Below are 24,631 nucleotides of genomic sequence, written 5' to 3'. Positions count from 1 at the left end.
ATCAGCATCCGTTCGAATACCTAGAAACAAAATTCAAATTCTCAAATTCGTTAAGATTTTTATTAAATATTAATCCTCAAGTTTGTAATGAATAGAAATAAATTATTTTCTTAAATTAATTTAGTCGGTGAAAAAGAGGTATTCATAATGTGGAAGCTGACTTTGATTTTTTGGCCTCATCTTTGAAAACGGAAAAGAGAATCCCTCTAAATTTCGGTTTTCTTAAAAAAAAAAAAAAATATATATATATATATATAATTACAAATTTAGTTAATATAATTTTAAATTTTAAATTTAGTCTTTGTGTTTTAGATATAGTTTGAATATGGTATTTATATTTTAGTCCAACTTCACAAATGATTCTCTTTATTACCGACATAGTTTTCCAATACAATTTTTATGTTGAGTGCACAAGTTAGCTAGCCAATCCACCATTTTCTTATTTGGTGTGCATTAGTGCACTTGACTTCATCGTAGACAACTTCTTTACTGAGTTAGATTTTTGATCCACAACACCGTCTGAAATGTTGACAAATAAGGCTCATCATTTAAAAAGAAGGATAGCACTCCAAACCAAAAGATGTATTTTTCTATTTAACTAATTGTGTTAATATATTATATTAAAGTTTAAACTCAAATAAAAAAAATAGAAGAGTAAGTATAAGATTTAACAAAATCAAGATAATTAAATTGAAATTAACCACAAAATCATAAAAACCAAACTAAATTTAACAAATTTAAATTATAAAAGCAAAATTGAGACAAAACAATTGGACTAAACTAGATCATACTTTTAAATTTTTAAAAGGAAAAAAAAAAGAGTCAACAAAAGGCGGCCTTTTGAAAGGGCAACAAAATTTTAGCCCCTCTTTTATGTACACGTGGCGTCATATAATTGGCCAGTCATCGGATTAGATATTTAGATCCTTGCTTCACCCGTCATTAATACGGCTTGGCAGTTCTGATCTATAATCCCACAGAGAGAAGAAAAAAGGGGGCGTTTTAGATGGTGAGGGAATGGAGAGACTTGGGCGGCGGCGAAGGCGGCGGATTCAGCACCGGTTCGGCGGTTCTGATATTGTGGGCAGCGGTGATTTCCATTTTTGTAATTACAACGGCCATCTTCTCCTGCGCCGGCGGCGGCGCCAAAGATAAAGACACGTCCCACGCCGACACTTACGGAACTGCATGTGCCGCCGGTTGTGGAGCCGGCTGCGGCGCCTGATATCTCCGCCTCCACCGCAACCTGATTACGTGGCGGCGGCGGCGCGTCTCATCGGATAACTGCCTGTAATTTTCCTGTTTGTCGTCTTCTTTTTTCTTGGGGGAGATTTAGGGATTTCCAGTTTACTGCTTTAGAATGTGTAAAACTAATTAACTCAACTCACTCGACAAAATTAAAAAAGAAAATAAAAAAGTATAATTGGAAAATGATCTGTTTAGTAAAAGGGTACGTGTTGTCTTTATCCATTTGTGGCCAAAATAGTTGGCTCCTAAATTGGCCACGTCCTCTTCCTCCTCTCCTTTTCAATTCGATTTATTTTTGGATCAAATGTTATAATTAATTTCATTGCGAATTTGCGAAATCAATTACTCGGGCGGTGACATAACCGATTAAATGGAGAATATGTTTCGTTAATATTAGAAAATAAAAAGTTAGTTATTTTAACGGTTGGCCGTTAAGTGGAAATATTTTGGAAATAATAATTATAATATTATTAATAATAATAAAGTATATATAGAAAGAGAGGCATTGTATTTTGGATGTCGTAAGATGTCAACTTTACTTGGCCTTTCGTTTGGCCCAGAAGTCAACAAGCGTGGGGCATGTATTTAATTGCATTCACACGCCATTTTATTTTATTGTTAAGTAAAATATTATTTAATTTTTCTAAAAATTAATGTCTCTCATTTTATTAACACTTTTAGGGCACAATCGATGGTGCGGTCGAATCACATATTCGCATTAATTAAAATAAACCATGTAAGAGCTAGGAAGATAATTATCCATTTGGGTAGTTGGATATTAAGGGCCTATTTCATTTCTAATTTTGTTAAGAAATTTAAATATTTGATAATTTTTTATGTCTCTTCTTTTTCATTGTCTAAAACATTTTTAAATTATATAAAAATTTTGAAAACAAAAAAAAAAGTTTCTTATTTATAGGTCCTATTTCCCGTATCCAAAACAAAAGAATTTTTTTCTATCGTTCTTTGAATCTTTGGATATTGTGGCAATCAAATTTTACTTTTTCTTTTACTAAAAATATGAAATAAAGACAATAAATGTGAATCTTGTCAAACAAAACCCTAAAATATTAAGATCCAATTTTTTGTCAAATCACATATGGATGCGTTGGCAGACGCTTCCTAGTCTATTTGAATAAGGACATGAAAAACTACCCTATTTACTTAAATAGTTTTAAAATTGAGAAACCATTCTAATTTTCCAAAAAAGCTCACAAAAATTCTTAATGTTTTTGTTTGGGTAGTTATTGTGCAACCTTTAATTCATATTGTCAAAATTAACCTAGTTCAACGGTAATTGATATGTACTTCAAATCAAGAGGGTTTGAATTCGATTCTTCTCTTTGACATATTGTACTAAAAAATCTCTAACTCATATTCTTTTCTTTTCTTTTTTGCAAAATGAAAATGCCGTTTATCGTTTCTCTCTCCCTTCCTTTATTTCATTCTCCTTATCATTACTTTGTTAGAAAAAGCAAAAGGTTTGACATTTGGATTTATTATATTAAATTATTATACTTAAGAAGATGTAATAAAACATATCTAACCTAAAATTAGAGTGGCAACAATATATTGTATAATATGATATACAAAGTACTCGAGAATATAATTACAAAGAGATTAGAACTACAAAGAGACTAGAACTCATTTTTAATGACCGATGAAAACCTTTCACTATAATATAGAGAAGAGTGCTCCAAAGATAATATAACAACACAAACAAACTCAACTAAACCCAAATACCAGTACTACAACAATTATTATAACTGAAAATGGAAAAAACTTCGCTTCTTAATGGTGAGGAGCATTGTGCTCTTTACCCTCATGTAGCCTTATAAAAACAAGACAAGTGGACAAGTCTTGTTGTTGCTTTTTTTTTATAATTATTTTATTAAATCTCATCAAAATCTCATAAAAATCTTCCCAAATATCTTTGAAACCTTTTTTAGATTTGTTGGAGGACTTTTCTCCCTTTTTTTCTCTCTCTGTACAACTTCTCACTCCCTTCTTTTTCCCTCATCTTCGTTTTTCCTTTTCTTATCGACTTGAATAGTACTCTAACCTCTATTTTTTTCTTTTTTTTTTTCTATTTTATTTATCTCTATTTTATTTTTAAACTTGATGCAACTCAAGTCTATCAATGAAAAATCAATCCCCACAAATACTTATCCACAATTTAAAGGCGTACACATATATATAATCTAATTTTTATTTTTCATAGTTTTAAATGATGGTTGAAAAGTTGCATAAATTGCATAACATTTCTCTTCTATTGTCTTGTGCCTTATTATCTTCTAATTTTAGATGGAGGCTTTCTACAATTTTTTGTTCATAGCCATTTTTGCAAATGAATGTAATTTGAAGAAGTTTTGGGATATTGGATTATTTTTCTCCCTTAACTTTTAGCTTAAGATGATCAAGTATCAATGGTGCATCAAGTTGAGAAAAAAGGTAGCCGAAGAAGTGAGAAGTTGTAGGGAGAGAAAAAAAGGAGAAAATTGGTCCCACCAATCTAAAAATGTTGAAAGAGATTTGGGAAGATTTTGATGATATTATAAAATTTAATAAAATAATTAAAAAAAAACATTAACCAACACTTGTCTTGTTTTTATAGGGCCACGTGAGAGTAAGAACGAAGTTTTTTCCATTGAAAAAAAATATATATATATACCAAGTTTAGAATAACGACATCTTTAATAATGCATCATCAATGAGCTGCCCTAATAATACATGTAACAAAAGAATAGAATTGTGAAAAGCTTTTTTCTCCTTTCCTTTGGCCATCTTTAATAATGAGCTAGCTAGATAAAAATGAAAGCTTTTTAACTTTTTCCAGTTTCCAGTTTCCAATTTCACCAACTTAATTTAGCCACAAATATAAACATTATTTAAGGGCGGTTGCTTAGTTTATAAAAGAAGCCCATCTAAATAAATCATCAATAGCAATCATATGAAGCCGGCCCATTAACGCAACGGTTTAATTGCATGGCCCCTGCACATCATTAAAATTCCATGATAGACCCTCAAAATAAATTTATTTTCATCTCGGCCCCTTCGTATTCTCCGCCTCTCAGGTCCTTTCCTGGAGCGCCCTCAGACACGTGGGACTCACCACTGAGAAACGGCTACTTCTCCGTTCACGTCTTCCATCTCGCGATACGTCTCTTTCTCGTCTTTCGTCTACAGTGAGAAAAGAGCATTCCTTTTTCTAGCTTTGTAGGCTCCCACGTGGTACAAATCGAACGACGTCGTACAGAGTGTACCAGGTTCGCAGGAAGATCCCGACCGTTGATTTAGTATATAATCAAAAGTGGCTTTGCCTGGTCAAGGCTGGGCTTCTTAAAATCAATTAAAAAAGAGGATAAATTTTCTGATTGGCTGGAAAGTGGGCCCCGTTAGCGGGAATCATAATTATGATGTGGCACTTTAATGGTTAATAAGCAATGATTACCTGTTTTAGTAAGTGCCATGTCCTATGGTGAACACTCATCCGTCACCGTCTGATCATTCCCAAATCGCTAGACAGTGGTCCCCACGCTGGGTCCAGATCCAAAACTCCGGCGGGCCCCACAATGGAATTTATTGTCTATCCTATCCGTCATTATTATTAGTTTTCTTTTTTCATAATATTAATTACTATTAGTTCGTTTATTATAATTTTTTTTTTCTTTTGACAGAGTTCGTTTATTGTAATTAACTATTATTAGATGTACTAAAAAAAAAAAAAACTATTATTAGATTTTGTCTGAACTGTCACTTTCTTTTTCCCTGAGTTCAATCACATGTGAATTCTTGTATACCGTACGTTATTGAGTGCATCGAAAGAATTTGGTTTTCCATAATTAAAATTGTGAAATTATGAAAATATAATGATTAATAAATAGGCTTGATAAACATATCCTAATAGATCTTATTGACACATGTATTATTAAAAAGGTAGCTAATATGGCCTGACTCGGTTTATACATCTTTCCTTTTTATAGGTCATAGTTTACATTCTACCTTCTCTTTAACCATTATTCTAAACACAGTATTTGTTTTCATCCATCCTAATAAAAGCTAATACAAAAGTAAAGTAGCTACTTTGATAAATGTTTATAACTCTACTACATTTAGTTGCTAAGGAAACATAGCCTCAGGTATGTAGTAATAATGGAGTTCGAACTCATCCCCTCTCATTTTTTTTTTCATTTACTTTGGTCCTTTTGGATCAACGAACCAACTTGCAATGTTTAAATTAATGATTATAAAAAACAACCCAAACATGTCCCCTATAGATATTTTCACATATCATGTCATAACATCAATAAAATCAAATATTAACCGTCCACAACTAAGTTTCTATATTCATTCACTACCATCCAATACAAATTACACAAATTCACGGTATTGTCAAAATCTAAAACCCAAACATCTCCCTATTTGGATACCAAACAAAATGAAGTGTCCATTTCCATGGTTAGCAATTTGGGCAATGAAACTTAGCTTTATAGGCTGCGAGCTAGTGAAGTAAATAACGTTGTACAGATGGCATTTTTTTTCCTCAAAGTCTACTGTTCTTTTTTTCCCCTTATTTCAGACATTGACACATCCCCATTACATTACAATACTGTATATATAAATCCAACGTACTTCCACCATAATTTGTAATAAGAAAGTGATGGATGGATGAATAAAAAAAAAAAAAAAAGGAAGTATTTGGCAAAATCTGTTTGTTTCCTGGGAAAATGAAAGAGAAAACAAAAAAGTATAGAGGGAACAGACAGCAGCCCCTCTGACAAATTATACACTTGTTTCTAAAGCAAATGTATGTCCCAATTCCTATGAAGAAACTCCCATATTTCTGTCTTCCCGACAACTTATCGTGCAAAAATTATTAGATGATTTTGCTAATTTCCTCTCACTTAAACAATGGATTTTCTCACCAACTCCCTCTGAATTTTTCTTTAATTTGCCCTCTTGCGGCCCCCTCACTCTTTTTCTTTTCTTAACCATTTAATATTTTACCCCTCATATGATTTAATTATCCTAATCTTTGTATTTTTTCCTAATATTATAAAGATTGACAAACGGTTAACATTAGCTATCATTAATTGAATTGAAAATACCATTTATATGTACATATATAACACACTCCTCAATAAAAAAAAATGTAATTGTGTCCTTATAATTGAGTAAATAGTAACTTGTTTGACAAAAAATTATTTGCAGTAAAAAACCGACTTATTAGATTTTTTATTTTTTGGTAAGGAAAAATAAAGATGAGATTATAGATATTTGAATCTCCAATCTCGAGAGAATGAATAAATGTCATCATATTAGTATATTGATGGTTTTGGTAACTAAAAAAATAGACGATTATTTAAACCAGTCATATATGGTCATTGCTTAAACATTTAATAAGGGCTCAAGTGGGAAAATGCTAGGTTGGTACCTATAACATTTTTTTTAAGTACGGTTGGATAATTTGAATTTATGACCATGAGACATGTATTAACAAATGTTGAACCAACATTTTGATTTGAGATATATACCAACTACCACTTAACTATACCCGTCATGTTTTTAGATATATATTTATGGAGAGAATATTTTAATTGTTATTTAAAATATAAATTAACCAGTAGCTAGAGGTTAAAAGTACTTTTTTCTTTGTGGAATGGCAGTCCTTTCCCATTTTTATCGCCATCGAAATCCTCTCTCTCTCTCTCTCTCTCTCTAAATAATTTAGACTTTTGGTCTGAAAACTTTACTTTTGAGTTTTGAGCCTTCTCCAGTTCTTCTGCTCCATCACTTTCAAGGGTTCCACACTGTTCCCTCGTCGGTCACTCGCTTCATCCTCCTTATCACTTAATTTTCACCAACTAAACCCCCTCTGAAGAACCTCCACTTCCAAGTTCCAAGTTTCCATGGAAATTTTACCTCCCCTGTTCCTCTTTTTTCTCCTCTGCAACTGCTCCCTTTCAATGGCGTCTCTAAACGAAGAAGGCAATGTCCTTTTGTCTTTCAAAAACTCCATTACAGAAGACCCAGAGGGCTCCCTCAGCAACTGGAATTCTTCAGATCAAAACCCCTGTTTTTGGAATGGAGTTACATGCAAGGATCTGAGAGTTGTTTCTCTTAGCATTCCTAAGAAGAAACTTAATGGGGTTCTTCCTGCTTCTCTGGGGTTTCTCTCTGCGCTCCGCCATGTGAATCTCAGGAGCAATAAACTCCATGGAACCTTGCCATTGGAGCTTTTTCAAGCTAATGGAATCCAAAGTTTGGTGCTTTACGGGAATTCCTTCTCTGGGTCGGTGCCAACTCAGATTGGTAAGCTTAAAAACCTCCAAATCTTGGATTTGTCTCAGAATTTACTTAATGGGTCGTTGCCTGTTTCGTTAATGGAATGCAGAAGATTGAGGATTCTTGATCTTAGTCAGAATAATCTTTCCAATTCTCTGCCTAGTGGGTTTGGTTCCAGTTTGAATTTCTTGGAAAAGTTGGATCTTTCTTACAATAAGTTCAATGGGCCAATTCCTATGGACATTGGTAATTTGTCTAGCTTGCAAGGGACTGTTGATTTGTCTCATAATTTGTTTTCTGGTCCAATCCCAGCCAGCCTGGGAAACCTTCCTGAAAAGGTTTATATTGATCTTACCTATAATAATTTGAGTGGTTCGATTCCCCAAAATGGTGCTCTTATCAACAGAGGACCAACTGCTTTTATTGGCAATCCTGGACTCTGTGGAGCTCCGTTGAAGAATCCGTGCTCTTTGGAGACTCCGGGCGCGAGTTCGCCGTCCTCCTTTCCATTTTTCCCGGACAATTATCCACCTGGGGGTTCTGAGGGTAGTGGTAAAAAGTATGACAAAGGAGGGGTGAGTAAGAGCACTTTGGTTGCGATAATCATCAGTGACATTATCGGTATTTGCCTGATCGGGTTGCTGTTTTCGTATTGCTATTCGAGGTTTTGCACTCATAGAAATGGGAAGAAGGCAGACCAATCTAATTATGGGTTTGAGAAGGGTGGAAGAAAGGATTGTCTCTGCTTTCAGAAGGGTGAATCCGAGAACGTTTCGGAGCATATAGAGCAGTTTGATTTGGTACCTCTGGATTCACGCGTCACGTTTGATCTTGACGAGCTTCTCAAGGCATCGGCGTTCGTTTTAGGAAAAAGCGGGATCGGGATAGTGTATAAAGTTGTGCTTGAAGATGGACTTACTCTAGCTGTGAGAAGATTGGGTGAAGGAGGTTCTCAAAGGTTCAAAGAGTTTCAAACTGAAGTTGAAGCAATTGGGAAGTTGAGGCATCCAAATGTTGTTAGCCTTAGAGCATATTATTGGTCTGTTGATGAGAAATTGCTTATTTATGATTATATACCAAATGGGAACCTTGCATCTGCCATTCATGGTAAGTTTCTTTTTCTTTCTTGCAGCTAAAGCTTTTTATCTTTTACCAAGTTTCTGATTGTTGTTCATATATAAAACTCTTTAAACATCATCAGGGAAGCCAGGAACGACATCGTTTACACCGTTACCATGGTCTGCTCGGTTAAGAATCATGAAAGGCATTGCGAAAGGATTGGTTTACTTGCATGAGTTTAGCCCCAAAAAGTATGTCCACGGTAATTTGAAGACGAACAACATACTTCTTGGACACGACATGGTACCGCATATTTCTAATTTCGGACTCGCCCGCCTAATTAACATTGCTGGAGGGTCTCCGACTGTGCAATCGAGTCATATGGCGGAGGAAAAATCACAAGAGAAACAATTGAAGTCTGCAACCTCTGAAGCTAGTACATTCAGTTCTAGTATGAGTTCTTACTACCAAGCCCCAGAAGCCTTCAAAGTCGTGAAGCCATCACAGAAATGGGACGTTTACTCGTACGGTGTGATATTACTCGAAATGATCACCGGAAGGTTGCCAATAGTTCAGGTGGGAGCCTCGGAAATGGATCTTGTGCAATGGATTCAACTCTGCATCGAGGAAAAGAAGCCACTCTCAGACGTTATAGACCCATCTCTGACTCCAGATGACGACACAGACGAGGAGATCATCGCGGTTTTGAAGATTGCATTAGCTTGTGTTCATAATAGTCCCGAAAGAAGACCCATGGTGAGACATGTTTCTGATGCTCTGAGCAGGTTGGCTGCCACTCCAAATTGAACAACAAAATCACATAAACTCAAAAGTTCAAGCTCCCTCAAAAGGGGTTCAAAAAAGAAACTCCCTTTTTCGATGCTTCGGACACGAACCGGAGAATAAAATCAAGAAGCTGGAAAATGAAGCGGAGTTTTATGTTCATTTTGAACAAAAACCAGTGTCATAAGAGTGAGGGCGTGAACTAGCAGAGCAGTTCTTCAAACTTGCTTTCTTGCAATAGAATTCGTTTGTCTCATTTTTACTGTCTCAAACTTCATTATGGAACACATCAATGTCCAAAATCTATGGTTGTTTCTCTCTTGAAACTAACAAATATTGCAGAAAATGGCTGTCTTTTTCAGTTTTCAGCTTCAAAATTCACCATTTTATAAGTAGAAATTTTAGAAAGATGGGAAGTCCAAATTGGTTTTGTAGTGGGAAATGGCTGACTTTAATTAGGGCGTGATTGCTGGGACCAGCGCCTACGATTCTGCTCATTCCTTACCCAATAAATTTTTCTTCCAATTATTTATTTTCATTCAATCTTTGGTCTATTCGTTTTTAGGATGATACAGAGACATAGACACTGATGTTTGACCAGAGTTGTCGTATGTCTGATAAATATCTCATGTAGTAATGGGTTATTTATGGAATTCGAATAAAAAGTCTGTCTCGGAGTTCAAGATCCACTCCTATTATAATATTATGTTAAATCACCCGATCAATTAAAAAACTTAAGTAAATGGGCTACCGTCACATATCTTAACTAAAATTTAGACAATTAAAGTACAATTAAAAAACCAGATTAAAGGGGCAATAAAATTTACAAATTTTTTTAAAAGGTTCTTTAGAATTAGATAAAGGGTCAAATAATATGTCCACGAGAAAAAGAAGCCTTCAACACAAAATAGAATTCCATCAAGAAGTTGCATTTTGACAATTTTAGTTAATTTTGGTGAATGACAACAAAAGCCTCATCTTTTCGAGCAATTCTTAGCCTCTTCACACCTTCTACGAACTGCCTATGTCCATTTGCAAACAAAAAACAGACAAATTATGTAACGGTTTGATGGAGTCAACCGAACAAATATATGATGAACAATGACGATAGAGAACTTACTTCCATGGTACATCGCCAACGCTCCTCCAAATTTCGTCTCCACCTTTATAAAATAGATTATATTCCGAATCTGTTTCAAACAACTTTAATCCAGATTCGCACTGTCGACCTGATCCGACCATTGAACATAGATGTGAGTGTTTTACTTAATATAAATCAAGACGACGGGGAGGATAATTGCTCCCTTTATTCATTGAGTTACTCTCAAACTGAGGGATGAGATGCAAAAATTATAGAAAAATCTATAACATTATTATTTTCCATTATCACCTCAATCATTTAATTCAAATTAAACTCTACTAGTCAATCTTACCAGTATAATTGACAAGTAAGAAAATTCTAACATGACAATTCACTATATGATCAAGAGGCCCATTTTGTACTCAATTATTTTAGCACTCAAAGACGTTTATGGTAATTATAAGAATTCTGATTAGGTATAAAGACATTATTTTGATGGAAAAATCTAAATTAAAGGACAAAGACATAATCAAGATTTTAATATACTGTTGACATCGACCAATCGAGCAATTTCTTCTCGAAATATAAATAAGAGAAGAACCATCGTTAATGGATGATCTATGTAGCTTATGTTGACAATCTTTCAAGAAGATCTTTTTGGCTGTGCTAATTAATACAATTTAGAATAAAACAAGAAAGGATCTTGTTTATAATTTGTTGTTTTCATTATTTCATAATTATTTTGTAGTTCCTTTTTCATTTATTTCATAAGATGAATGCTACATAAAGGGCTTTTGTCTTTTGCCTTTCTTTGTTATAATCGTAGTCCCCTCTTCCCCACCAAAATTAATTTTGCCTTCACTCTCCTTACATAAAGTTTCAAAACTCTATAGGAAGAGATACAATGTTGTGAAAGAGATGATCTTACACATCTAGATATATTAATAAATAAAGTCAAATTTCTTTATAAATGACGTAAATTTTTACCTCCTAACTTCCTATATCCATTATCTTTTCAATTTAAAAATATTTAGAAACAACAATTTAAAATCTTTAACATTCATGTATAATTTTTACAATCCAAAACAAACAAAAAGATAATAGCTCACTCTGGCAAAACAAAAAGCGAAGAGATATGGCAATGAGTTTTGTCATAAATCCAAAAAATAAAAAATTACACACTAAAGATTTTTATTTTTGTACTCTAATTTGTTAATATGTTTAAAGGTAAGATTTCAAGAAAATTTCTAGCTTGATCACATATCTTATATATCATGGTCTCGAATTCTCTCATTTATTTAAAATCAAATACTCTCAAGACCCAATCAAGAAAAATAACCCAAATTGATGTATTGCTAATGATGTTTCTGAAATCGAAGATTTAAATCTCCATCTGATTGAACAAAAAAGAAGAATAGCATGGAAAAGGAAAAAGTGATGAATGAATTACCAAACATATCTTCAAGCTGAAGAGCAAGACTAGAATAGGAAGAATGTCGAAAGATGCAAACTTTTCTGCCCACAATCACTCCATCCATATTTACCTTCACATACGCCCACCGCTGCAGCTTACTCTCAACCACCCCTTCCGCCTCTTCTCCTCCGCAGCAACAATAATCCGCCACCGCATACATACAATGTGGCAGCGGTGCAGCGGCGGCAGCCGGCGGCGGACCATAACAGCCCTGATCTGGCTGCAAAGTTCTGAGGCTGAGCCCCAAATCTATGATATCATCATCGTCTTCAATATCTGATGCTTTGGCATCACAGTAAACGGAGTGGAGAGCAGAAGGGGTGAGAATGAACTGATGGGCTGACGCGTTAGGGTCCATGGAGGAGATCAAAGAGAGGGAATTTAATTTGTTGGGTTTTGGGTTGATTAAAGTTGGGGTTTTGAAGATGATGATATTTCATTCAATTATATATATGGGGAGATGGGACCAAAGGGAGGGGGACAAGAAAGGGCTCTTCCCATTACTACTGATTGGAGGTTGTTTTATCTTCTTGTGTGTGTGTGTGAGCCATGCAAAATGCAAATGCCATAAAACAACCACCACTACTGTTTGCAAAACCAATCAAGGGGTCATGGTATGGCCACTTTATGCTAACAAAAAAGCTGTTTTGGATTCTGCTACCTAACCTTGCTACCCATCTCAACTTTACACTCTTCTTTTATTACTATAACTAATGTTAAAAAGACAACCCTACCTCAGCTACTCCAAAATATCTATACAATAGTATGATATTATTGTTCGTTTTGAACATAACTTTCACATCCACTAAAAAAGGTCTCACAATAATGGTAACATAGATCACTTTTTTCCCTAACCAATGTGAAAATTTATGTTTGTGTTGGGATTGCAACATATGCAAACAAACCCGTATTGGTTAGGAAATGAGATATGTAAGAGAGGACAATTATCTTTTGGATCAAACTAAAATCAAAGCATCAAAGTGGACAATATCATACCACTATAGAGATACTTGGAGATACGAGGGTACTGTTATAGGGGGAATTGTTTGTTGGAGTTGCAAAGTATACAAATTAAGCCCCACATTGACTAGGAAATGGGTGATCTATGACATATAAGAGAGAACAATTATCTCTATTGGTATAAAACTAAAAACTTGCAAGAATTACCGAGATCCTTAACCGTTTGCACACATTGCTGCAACTTACATATTTTGTTTTAGTAGTTTCCAACTACATGTGACGTGTTAGCAATTTAGTAGAGACAATTCAGGAAGTTTATGAGTGAAATAAAATTTACCCTGAATTCCAATTTCCATGAATATGGAAACACATTTCTGACAAGAAAAGAGAAACCCATGACATTTTAATACAATAGGGATATCTTAGTTAGATTCTCTCTCAGAAATAAGAAACCCATCTGATGATCTTCTGGGTTTAATGCTTTTTTTTTCTGTGCAAACAAAAAAAAAAGGAAAAAAGGAAAAAAGGTGAAATAATTGGGGCTGAGCATTGCATGAGCCATGACATGTCCGAACGTGCCGAAGGGGTGTCGAAAACATGTCTTAAAGTAATTGTGGGAGCGCGAAGTGATGTGAAAATATATTGAGGCATGTCGTGAGGATGGTGTGTGTTAGATGCGTGCCGGCCGGTCGGATGCCGATGACATTCGAAGCCCTCCGACTGAGGCCTGGGGGATGGTGAAGAGTCAGATTCGGATATATGTGCAGATTTCTGGGCTTCGTTTTGAGGGGGCAAATTCTACTTAATTATTGCTCATAATTATTGATTGTTCAGCCCAGGGGAAGCTGTTGTGTTGTGCCGCGTTTTGTGTTCTTGGTTTGGTTTCGTGTATTTAATTTTGTGTTGATTTTTTGGACTGCTTTTTTCTGCTTGGGGGGACACCCCTCCCCAGGGGACCCCATTTCCCCATTCCTCTTTGTTCCTCTTCTTTCTCTTCCACCGGATCATAATTCAATTCCCCCCTTTTGCCCTCTTTTCTTTCTTTCTTTTTTCTTTTTAACCCTCAAATGCCAATGCCAATAATCAACGGTTTCTAACTATCGGCAAATGGTGGTACAGTGGATTTGTAGTCGAATGGGACACCTCTCTCGAGTTTGAGACTCACAGTCGTGTTGGGTTTTGACAAAATATTAAAATCAAATTGGGGAGAGTGTGATTAAGTTGTCCCACGTTGAAAATGCACAGAAAGGTAGCTCATGAGCTTGGGTTTTAAATTATTGAAATATTTTAAGATCCGTAAGAAATTGTTTGTGTAAAATTTTTCACATAGTGGATTTTCTATTGCGGTTATGTTTTTTTCACGTTAATTTGTATCTTTCTTTATTTTATTGATTTCTTTAAATTTCTGGGTTATTTTCTGCTATTTTTGTGACCGGCAGGAGGTTTCTTCGTGTTAACCCAACTCACTGAAATTCACTAATGTGACTGTCTTATGTGGCTTTTTATTGTTTAGTTGAGCGAGTCATTTGTTAGTTTGTTATTAGTTGATTAATTAAGTTAGTTCTTGTGTAAATACTGCTTATGCTTCCAGATTTTTTCAGCCTCACATATAAAAGGTTTCTCTGTATCTTTATGTGTATTAATGAGAAGTAGATAGGGTTTTTCTCCTGAATATAGGAAGTTTACTCTTCCATAAAGTTGGGACTTTCCTTCCATTCGGCGACGAGTCCCACAATATTGGTTATAGTGTTGGATGACCGTCGACACCTCCAGTTATAGAAATCCAACTAGCGAAGCCACACAATATCAATTATGAGTTATTAAATAAAATCAAACTGACGTCTCCTTTACTCATACAGTGTAAAGAGTTAGTTGTAAAAATAAACCTTAATCTGGTTATAATCATAAAAAATATGAAATATATAATCCCACGTCAAGTAACATTTAAAAATAGCAAATATTATTACACATCTAAGTAAAAAAGAAAAATATTTTAAACTATGTAGGCTTGTGCCACGATGATAATAGTGTTATACCATGGTAGATTATTATACTATTGTATAAAATCTCGAAATAGAAATGATTATTGTTGGAACATATGAATGGTGAAAATTTATTTGTCAATGATTTATAATTCACTAATAAAAAATCACTTGTTCTTGTCATATATTTATTATTGTTGTAAATTATATTATTTATTTACAAATTTTTCAAAATTGATTTATTGAACTCCCCTGTCCTAAATAACTAGGCCCAAAGAGTAAACGCGGGCCCATACGGCCCATTATTTGTCATACAGGGCCGAGCAACGGCGATGCCATTAGGCCCAAAACAAAACCCGTTTTCTAACTGCTCGGCCGACCTTCGTCCCGCCGCGGTCCCTGGTTGTTGCCTGAGCCCTGAACGAGGCAAGCTTTCTTACGCCCTGCTCTTCGGCCGCCATCTTCTCTTGCGATCCAGAGCTTTCTACCGGCAAACATGGCTACCGGCGGCGGCGGCGGTGGCGAGGTTGAAGTCAAGGGAGTGTTTATCGGAGCAGGCTGTAACAGGGTAGTGAACAACGTTTCTTGGGGAGCCTGTGATTTGGTGGCTTTTGGCGCTCAAAACGCTGTCGCTATTTTCTCTCCCAAGGTGTGTACCGTATTACGAGCCACTTTCTCTTTTGATTTTCCATAACCGGGAAAATGCTGAACTCTTCTTTCCTTTTGTTCTTATTAATTTTCCTACTTCACAGTCTGCACAAATTTTGACCACGCTTCCCGGTCACAACGCCTCTGTGAACTGCACTCATTGGCTTCCTAGTAATAAATTTGCGTTTAAAGGTGAGCTGAAGTTTTTGTATGTTCTGTCAAAATGTGTATAATTATTGGATTTTCCCCTTGGTTTATCGAAGAAAGTTTCTCCAGGGACTGTATTCACCTTGTAGCTTACTTGGGAAACAAAAGCTAGCGTGTGGACCTTTTTTTTTCTTTCTTTCTTTCTTTCTATTTTTGAATTGTAATGGTGGTACCTTCTTGTCCTCAGCCAAGCATTTGAAGTGTCATTATCTGCTTTCTGGTGACGCTGATGGTGCCATTCATTTGTGGGAATTGTCTCTTCTGGACCAGAAGGTAATACCTTTTCTAAAACTTCACTGGATTAATTAATGCTCAATTAAGTTTCTCGGATGTACTGTTTAGTTTGTATACTCGATTTGCCTCGTAATTTTCTAATCAATTGCATTTATTGGAGGAATAGAGTATTGAAGTGAAACATTTCTACAATATGGAAGTGGAAGTGTTCATAGGTGGATTGTTTAGATGTGCTAGTGTATAACGGATCGGGTGACCGTTTTCCTATTTTAATGTTCTGCTGTATCTTCTATTTGTTGTTTTTTTTAGTGGAGAAATGTTTTACAACTGCCAAAATCACACAAGAAAGGCATCACATGTATTACTGCACATGTGATTTCTGAAACGGTGGCAATCGTTGCATCTGCTTCTTCAGATGGTTCAATATGTGTTTGGGAGGTGGTTTTTCCGTCTACTAATGAAGGTAAGTAAGTTTATAAAATAATTTATGTTTTCTGATACTGTAGACTGTTAGTTACGGCTAACTAAAAAATATTTCACAGTAAATCAAACTGGCCTTAAAGTTTTTTTCATTCATTATTTTTCCTCTCAGTATTTCATAATTGAGTAAAACAGAGCGAGTGCATTACTTTTGGCATTTTTTGCAATTATATTTATTTTCTCATTATTGGCTTTTTTCTTGTTAAAAGAAAAGAAGGGAATGTGCTTTATTTTAATTTTAAAAAAAAGTTAGCTGTCATATTTTAATTTTTTATTCATCATCAGGAACTTCCTCATAGATTAAAATGTGACCGATTTTTGTGTCTAAGACTAATATTGTAGGAAGGTGCTTGCAGAAACTTTGCAAACCATGCTTGATCACATCGTTAAATTTTGGATAAATGCGGATCCTTCAATGTTTTTTTATTTTCCTTTTGAATTTTGAATTTTTACATGATGGATATATATTCTTGGAATATAAACCTTCACCTCGACATGAGTCATTCAAACCTTTCTAAATAATATGTTCTGTATCTAAATTTTTTAGGTGATTGTAGATTGTTATTGCTTGACTCGCTCGTGGTTGGTTCAAAATCTATGGTGGCGCTTTCATTAGCGGAACTGCCTGGAAATGCCAGTCACATGGTCCTGGCAATGGGAGGTTTGGATAATAAGATTCATCTATATTGTGGGAAGAGAACTGGAGAGGTATCTAGTTTGTACATTATGAATTTTTATGCTATTTTCATGGCTGTAGCTATAAGCCATTTTGAAATCTTTTCCTTTTCCCCTTCAATGCATGCAGTTTGTTAAGGCATGTGAGCTAAAAGGACATGCAGATTGGATTAGAAGTCTGGACTTCTCTTTGCCTATGTGTAAAAATGGAGAAGCAGATAGCATTATGCTTGTAAGTTCGTCCCAGGACAGAGGCATACGCATATGGAAGATGGCTCTTCAAGGATCTTTAGCCAACATGAATGGAGGATGCAAAAAAGAGGAAATAAGTTTAACATCTTATATACAAGGGCCTCTATTTACTGCCGGACCATCAACTTACCAGGTATCATTAGAATCTCTTTTGATTGGACATGAGGATTGGGTATATTCAGTCCAATGGCAGCCTCCTTCAGCTGCAGAAACAGAAGGGATTCCCTGCTATCAATCTGAAAGAATCTTGTCTGCATCTATGGACAAGACAATGATGATATGGAAACCCGAAAAGACTTCTGGGATCTGGATGAATGTGGTTACTGTTGGAGAGTTAAGTCATTGTGCTTTAGGTTTCTATGGTGGGCATTGGAGCCCTAATGGAGATTCAATTTTAGCACATGGTTATGGCGGATCTTTTCATCTCTGGAGAAATGTTGGTATCAGTTCAGATAATTGGAAACCTCAAAAAGTTCCCTCAGGACATTTTGCTGCTGTCATGGATATTTCATGGGCCAGATCTGGTGATTATATTATTTCGGTTAGCCATGACCAGGTGAGGTGCAACTATTTGACTTATCTGCCTTGTCTTAACTCGTTGTGTCATCGATCCTTTAATGAAAGTGTATTTTGTAAACCTTAGTTTTTTCTACATCTCTCTAGCTGAGAAATAGTTGTGAGATTTTCTGGCTCAAAATGAAGTTAAATATGGTAGATGGACTCATTTTGTACGTGGTTGAAACTTTGAAATTTTGTTTTAACTTTGTGCTCTCACTGTGTCTAAATACCTAGTAGAAATGATATTGGGAAAATTATTGAGAAAGAGAAGTTTCAACTTGGTGGAGGTTTGTCTTCCAATTTAATGTGATAGGCCCCCAATAGTTAATGTGTATAAACATATGAGAGTGAGAGGGGGAACGACTTAGCTTTTCGTGTGAGCATTTGATGTATGGGACCAATTGTAAATAGTTGGTTAGAGTGGTGGGAAGATTCTCGGGTCAGGGAAGTATTGACTAGTTAGATTATGAGTGCAAAGGTACGTTTTGGTTAGTCTAGTCTTGGATGAATAGAAGAGGCAAGGAGCTCTGCAGTTTCCCTTAGCTAATGTACCTTCTATGAAAATAAATAAACGGATTCTATTAGAATCAAATAGTTTGGATGGACTTACCATTTTAAATCTCTCTGTTTCTTAGTGTTGATGTCTATGGATGTCAATATTTGCAGACAACTCGAATTTTTGCTCCCTGGAAAAATGCAAATTCTCTCAAAGGAGGTTCTTGGCATGAAATAGCTCGACCTCAAGTCCATGGGCATGATATTAATTGTGTCACCATAATACAAGGGAAGGGGAATCATCGTTTTGTCAGCGGAGCTGAAGAGAAAGTTGCTAGAGTATTTGAAGCTCCATTTTCTTTTCTGAAGACATTGAGTCATGCCACACTACAGAATTTTGTGGCCTCTGAAGATAATCTTGTGGACGTTCAGATTTTGGGTGCTAATATGTCGGCTCTTGGGCTTTCACAGAAACCTATTTATGTTCATTGTGAGTCTTTCTCCAATTTCCCCCATTCTGATAGGAAGTGTTTCTTCAAATTAATCATAATCTAGATGGAGGCTCTTAAATCTTAGGGTATAAAGTATAAAAGTTAAAATTGGTGCAAAATCTACATTTTAGTGTGCATGCATAGTTTTCTTATTGCAGCCTTCTTATTATCCGTGTTACAAATTAATGGTCTTTGCTGCATAAAGCTGACTAATGAAGTCAGGTCTTCCCTCTCTTTCATCATTACAGTTATGCCTCTCTATTATATAACTGGAGAGCCTTTTTGTAGCCCTATTTTGAGCCTTTTGTTCTCATATTTCATATATCAATGAAATAGTTTCTTTATTCAAAAAATGAAGTCAGGTCTTGCAGGATAGCCTCCATGGTCTTACTCTGTCAATTTAAGATGAAATATCATCTATATCTATGCTGGAGGTCAATAACTGATCTCTCTTCATATATAGAGACAAAGCAATGGCCAGATCGGGGGGAAAGGAAATTCGAAACTATCTTTATCTTCTGGATCTGAAGAGAGTTTTTAACTCATAATATGTTAGGAGCGTGCTCATTCTGGATAATTATGATGTTCAAGTAACAAAAGCTTAGAATTGTTAGCTTAATACCATTTGCCTTCCACAGTTTAAAACTTTTTTTTGGATGAAAAGCCGCTCTTTCATTGAGAAGAATTAAAGAACAAAAGAATGCAAAAGTGCATTAAAAAAGAATACAAAAGGGCATCCACAGTCTGAAACTTAAGCTTTAGGCTTTTTACCTCCAATGACAGCAATGTCTTTGCAACCTTTTTTTTTTCCTTTTATATCATCATCCCAACTATATTATGGGAAAATTAATTATTGAATATTAATTTCTCAATGAAAATCTAGTTTATTTGCTTTAGTATCTGTTTGTTGGTAATTAATTATCGGGAGGGGGTGGTGCACTTGGGTATGTATTTTGAAACGTTCTAATCGGTTAACTTTTACACAGCTGCTGATAAGAATCCTGACAGGAGTGGAAATGAAGGTCTTGACACCCTTGAAACCATTCCCGATGCAGTTCCTGTAGAACTGACTGAACCTCCCATTGAAGATCAACTGGCATGGCACACACTTTGGCCAGAGTCACACAAACTTTATGGGCATGGGAATGAACTATTTTCTCTATGTTGTGATCACAAGGGGAAGCTTGTTGCTTCATCCTGTAAGGTATAATCTCTTCATTTATTTTTCATATATAGAAAATAAGCACTCAGAAAATAACGTCATTTGTTTTTTATCTTGCTTGAACAAAAAATTTATAGTTTTATAGAATTTTTTGTATCTAGTCATGTTGTTACTTTTCCTATCTATTTTTACTTGAAATTTGAGAGAGGAAATGTTTTATTTCTGCTGAATGCGTATAAAGTTCTTGCAATTTATAATTGAATAATGATGTCCCTAAGTACTTTTTGTATTTTCACTAGTTGACTAAGAATGTAGTGACAATTTATAATTTTATTCCTTAATGGCATAACTTCTGATGTATTAATTTACTTGGTAGCATGACTTGAAGTCTGAAATTTGTTACAGCTATTACAGAACATTTGTGAATAAGTCTGAAAAGAAAATTAGTGAATTGGGTTCACAATTATGGTTGTGATCTTGAAGAGTAGAAATTGTCGAGCAAAAGTTTCCTCGCGATGGACATATTTCAACATTTATATTTTTAAGAATTGATTTGCTGCTTAATCATCATAAGAGTTGTGTAGTTCATACTTGAAACTATATAAAATGTACAGGCACAGTCAGCATCAGTAGCAGAAATATGGCTTTGGGAAGTTGGTTCGTGGAAGGCAGTCAGTTGTTTGCAATCTCACAGCTTAACAATAACACAAATGGAGTTTTCCCATGATGACAGTATGCTATTGGCAGTCTCAAGGGATCGTCAGTTTTCTGTTTTTAAAATCAATGGAACAGGTACCTCTGACCTACTTACAATATATAAATATCATACCCTTTTTGTTAATGTTGTGACTTGCGAGTCTCTAATCTCCAGCAAAACAGTCTTGAAGCAAACAACAGTTCGTTGTTTCTGTTTGAGATATTTTGTGGATCATACCAATCAACTCACTTCTTTTAAATTTGAATGTACATGAAATTTTTAGTAGAGATGAAAAACTAATTGCAGGGAAGGAAAAACCCCTAGAATTAGAAAATCGAAAATACCTTTTAGCTTTATGACACGTGTAAGCTAGCCTCTTTGGTGTAAAATTCTTTATGATACCCTCATACTCTGAAATGGTTTAATCCATCACACTATCTCTCTCTCTCTCTCTAGGAAACTAATAGTATGCTAGAAAAGGAGAGATCTAAGAAACTAATAGTATACTAGAAAAGGAGGAAATCACTCATTGCCAAAGGGATTTAGAAAAGGATCCAATTGGCACAAATAAGTGCATATTGTAGTTACCAAAAAAATTGGACAAAGTATACTCCTACACCTAGGAAGCAGGCATAGAATATAACCAGGCAAGGAAAATCATCCAAGGAAGAATTGGAGTATCTGAAAATGCTTGGGTTCCTCTTGTACCAAAGTTTCCAAAATAGAGTGAGAGCGGCATTAGTCCATCCAAGTGTTCTTAGTCTCCCCTTCAAACGAACGTCTCATAGATCTCTTAGAACCACACACTTCCAACTTCCACCTTTTAGAATCCAATCTTAGAAAGATACCCTCTATCTTATTAATCGAACCAATTACAACTAATGGGAAAGGCCATCTGGTGCCTTGTAAGTGCAACCTTTCTGTCTTTCCTCTAATCCGGGGGAATTCTCAAATGCACTCCCTCCTCTCTCACTAAAAGAGTGCATTAACACGATGTTGACGACCCCCCCCCCCCCCCCCCCACGTCCCCCCAATGCTCACACATCTAATACTTCTTTCTGTATTGTGGTTCTGTGGGCTTCGATAGTTGGATGTAATAATGGAAAATAATTTTTCCCTGGGAGCTTAGACTCCATTACAATTTTAATTTGTCACGGTGTTCAAATTTGGTCAATGTTAGAAATTTATCTGTCCTCGTTTTCAGATCACCATACTAACTCTTAACTGCTTTGAGAAATGTTGCCACCGCATCATATAATATAAATTGCTGCTCTTTTCAGCTGTTTTCTTTTTCTTTTCTTAGTTACTTCACTGCGTTCCTTTACGAGCCTTCCAAAAAATCTCTATGAAAAAAGAAAAAAAGATAGTTTTTAATCTAAACTATGTGCTGTAACCGTTCAGGCTCTGATGAAATCCACCATGAGCTTGTATCAAGGCAGGAGGCACACAGAAGAATCATATGGTCATGTTCTTGGAACCCATATGGTCATGAGTTTGCAACAGGCTCTAGGGATAAGACTGTGAAGATATGGGCTGTGACAGCTGATTCTTCAATTAAGCAGCTAACAACTTTGTCACAGTTCAAATCTAGTGTCACCGCCTTATCATGGGTCGGTCTTGATCCTGAGAGCAATGGACTCCTAGCAGTTGGAATGGAGAGTGGCCTCCTTGAGTTGTGGAGTTTGTCCATCAAAAGAACAGATGGTGTTTGCTCAAATGTAGCCGCTTCGGTTGTTATACGGCTCGACCCATTTGTGTGCCATGTTTCCTCGGTCAACCGATTGTCATGGAGGGAACCGGAGAAGAGCGAAGAGTGCAGGAAGCTGCAGCTTGCTTCCTGTGGAGCTGATCACAGTGTTAGAGTGTTTGAGGTAAATGTTTCTGCATGAAAACAAAGATATCTTTGTATTATAGGTTGAAATATTGCTGTTTATTGTACATTTTGATCAGTTTCAATTTTGCCCCATCAGCAATTATAGCCCTTACTAAGCTCATCTCAGAGGTTAAAATATACTCTTTTTTCCCAGTTGTGTTTGGGTTGTTAATCTGTGAATTTATTTTCATTTTCATTTCTGCACTCATTTCTTGTCTCGTCACTTCTAATCATCAAAAAATTTAGTCAATAGATATGTCGATATCTTACACAGAATTGATCACATCGCAATGATTAAAGTATTAGTGAGATTTAAATCAATTTTTGGTTAAAATTTATGTCAAAATCAAATCAAATCGCACTACTTTTTTGTTTTGAACTATGCAAAATTGAATCTCAGTTGACTTCATTGCCAGATTCACATTGCTTGTAATGTTAGATTCCGAAGGACAGGTTATGCTTTACGTTGAGAGTTCTCAATTGCGATGTATCGAAACACTTCTTTGACAATCTCCATCCACTTAGAAAAATTCAAAGACAAACCAAGTAGATATTATTAACTAAGCAAAGCTTAATTCTTCCTAATGGGTGCAATTAGCTTGTTTTCAAATCTTGCCAACTATAATAAATAATCGTTGTCACGGATGATCCAAGCAATGAGTCGAGTCAACTTATTAAAGTATATCTTTATATGAATGAATAGTCAAAATGAAACAAGAGCTCTACCAAATGGCCAAATGATTTTCAATTTTCTAAGAAAGTTGGGTTGGCCAATCAACAAGAAGAAATCAAGTCCTAATAGAATAGATGGCCAAACCAATGATCATCGGTGCTTTACGAGTCTAATATTGGGGCGAAGCACCTTGTCTGCGCAAATATTAATTGCCTTTTGAATAATGCTTTCCTGCGTGGATCCTGCGTTCCATATATTGGATTTTAGAAATAAATAATCCCGTAAGTCAAAATTTATATCATTATTCTTTGGTGGCTTGACGTCTATTCTATTATATGCATCAACTTGCGAGGAGAAATTTCAAACAGTAAAAAAAAACTTTGGTATAAGATTTTGTCTGGCTTTGGACAAAAACTAGTGGAATTCCCAATTCAGAGATGGAAATTCGATTATGCCCTTGGATTTGATTTGAGCATCATTTCGCCAATGGCCTGAGAAAAATCTGCACAGGTTTCAAATCTTGTTAAAAAAAAAATGCGATCGGTTCAAAATATTGTATGGAAGCAATTATAGAGGAGTTTTAAAAGGAGAAATTGATGACAATGCATGGCAACGGCTTTAGACAAAGAAGATTAGCCGAAACCCACGTGGTAAACATGATTATCTGAGTCATAATCCTGCAAACTGTCCCCATCCCCAAAACCAAAAACAAACCTCGTACGTAATGTGAGAAAATTTTACACCAAAAACAGAACCCAACATTTGTATATAATAAGACAATCTGGAAAGGAATCCGAGCCCTGAAATAAGCAGATAATCACATGAAATTTATGGCATGAGAGTACAGATGGCACATGCAAATTTTAGACTTCAAAGATGTGGTTTATGCCTGGCGGAATTCCCAAGCTGAATTAGTTGATAATCTCGCCAAAGGCAAGACCTCAGTCCAATAATAATTGTTTGAAATGAGATCTTGCCCAGGAAATCAACTTTGACTGGATTCTGATGTCATTTTAATGAGAAAAAAATAAATGAGATGTTCCAAGTTAGAAATATGTGCATTAATTAGATTCCAACTTTACAGCTAGCGAAATCAAACAGGTACCTGCCACAGGGTATGCGGAAGGAAGGAACAGAATGGGAAGGAAGTTGAACAGCTTTCAAAGAACATAGAGCAGCCTTACTCACCAAGTTTACCACAAAAGACTGCAAGATATCCATGGAGACAAGCCGGTGGTGAACACACTTGTGAAGAGGATTATGCACCAAGCTATGGAACATGAGCCATAGCCTTCCAAAGGATTCGAGCAAGTA

The 24,631-nt window shown here is 35.6% G+C and overlaps 3 protein-coding genes across 4 annotated transcripts; 2 read left to right on the top strand and 1 right to left on the bottom strand.

Annotated features, from left to right (window-relative positions):
* The first annotated feature begins 6,944 nt into the window (after window positions 1-6,944).
* Window positions 6,945-9,631, top strand: LOC111018715 (Leucine-rich repeat protein kinase family protein). The gene is made up of 2 exons (XM_022294927.2): window positions 6,945-8,640; window positions 8,735-9,631. The coding sequence occupies exons 1-2, from the start codon at window positions 7,158-7,160 to the stop codon at window positions 9,397-9,399; spliced, it is 2,148 nt and encodes a 715-aa protein (XP_022150619.1). The 5' UTR covers window positions 6,945-7,157; the 3' UTR covers window positions 9,400-9,631.
* A 196-nt stretch (window positions 9,632-9,827) lies between these two features.
* Window positions 9,828-12,406, bottom strand: LOC111018740 (auxin-responsive protein IAA32). Of its 2 annotated transcripts, none has more exons than XM_088118058.1 (3): window positions 11,907-12,406; window positions 10,496-10,604; window positions 9,828-10,393 (listed from the first exon to the last, which is right to left on the bottom strand). In XM_088118058.1, exons 1-3 carry the CDS (start codon window positions 12,286-12,288, stop codon window positions 10,387-10,389), a joined length of 498 nt encoding a protein of 165 aa, XP_087974184.1. In that variant the 5' UTR covers window positions 12,289-12,406; the 3' UTR covers window positions 9,828-10,386. The 2 variants fall into 2 exon arrangements, with proteins under 2 accessions (XP_087974184.1, XP_022150662.2); XM_022294970.2 differs by having other exon boundaries at window positions 9,828-10,397; window positions 11,907-12,402.
* Window positions 12,407-15,244: 2,838 nt separating this feature from the next.
* Window positions 15,245-22,840, top strand: ELP2 (elongator protein 2). Its single transcript, XM_022294903.2, has 10 exons — window positions 15,245-15,521; window positions 15,625-15,712; window positions 15,915-16,000; window positions 16,271-16,424; window positions 16,989-17,149; window positions 17,247-17,924; window positions 18,593-18,911; window positions 19,899-20,116; window positions 20,689-20,866; window positions 22,173-22,840. The coding sequence occupies exons 1-10, from the start codon at window positions 15,369-15,371 to the stop codon at window positions 22,658-22,660; spliced, it is 2,523 nt and encodes an 840-aa protein (XP_022150595.1). The 5' UTR covers window positions 15,245-15,368; the 3' UTR covers window positions 22,661-22,840.
* Window positions 22,841-24,631: the final 1,791 nt, after the last annotated feature.

Source organism: Momordica charantia (assembly GCF_013281855.1).
Source record: "Momordica charantia cultivar OHB3-1 chromosome 9 unlocalized genomic scaffold, Mcharantia_2.0 BLBB01000009.1, whole genome shotgun sequence".
Taxonomy (NCBI): domain Eukaryota; kingdom Viridiplantae; phylum Streptophyta; class Magnoliopsida; order Cucurbitales; family Cucurbitaceae; genus Momordica; species Momordica charantia.
The sequence above is the reverse complement of the archived record's forward strand: the minus strand, read 5'-3'. Positions and strand labels throughout refer to the sequence as shown.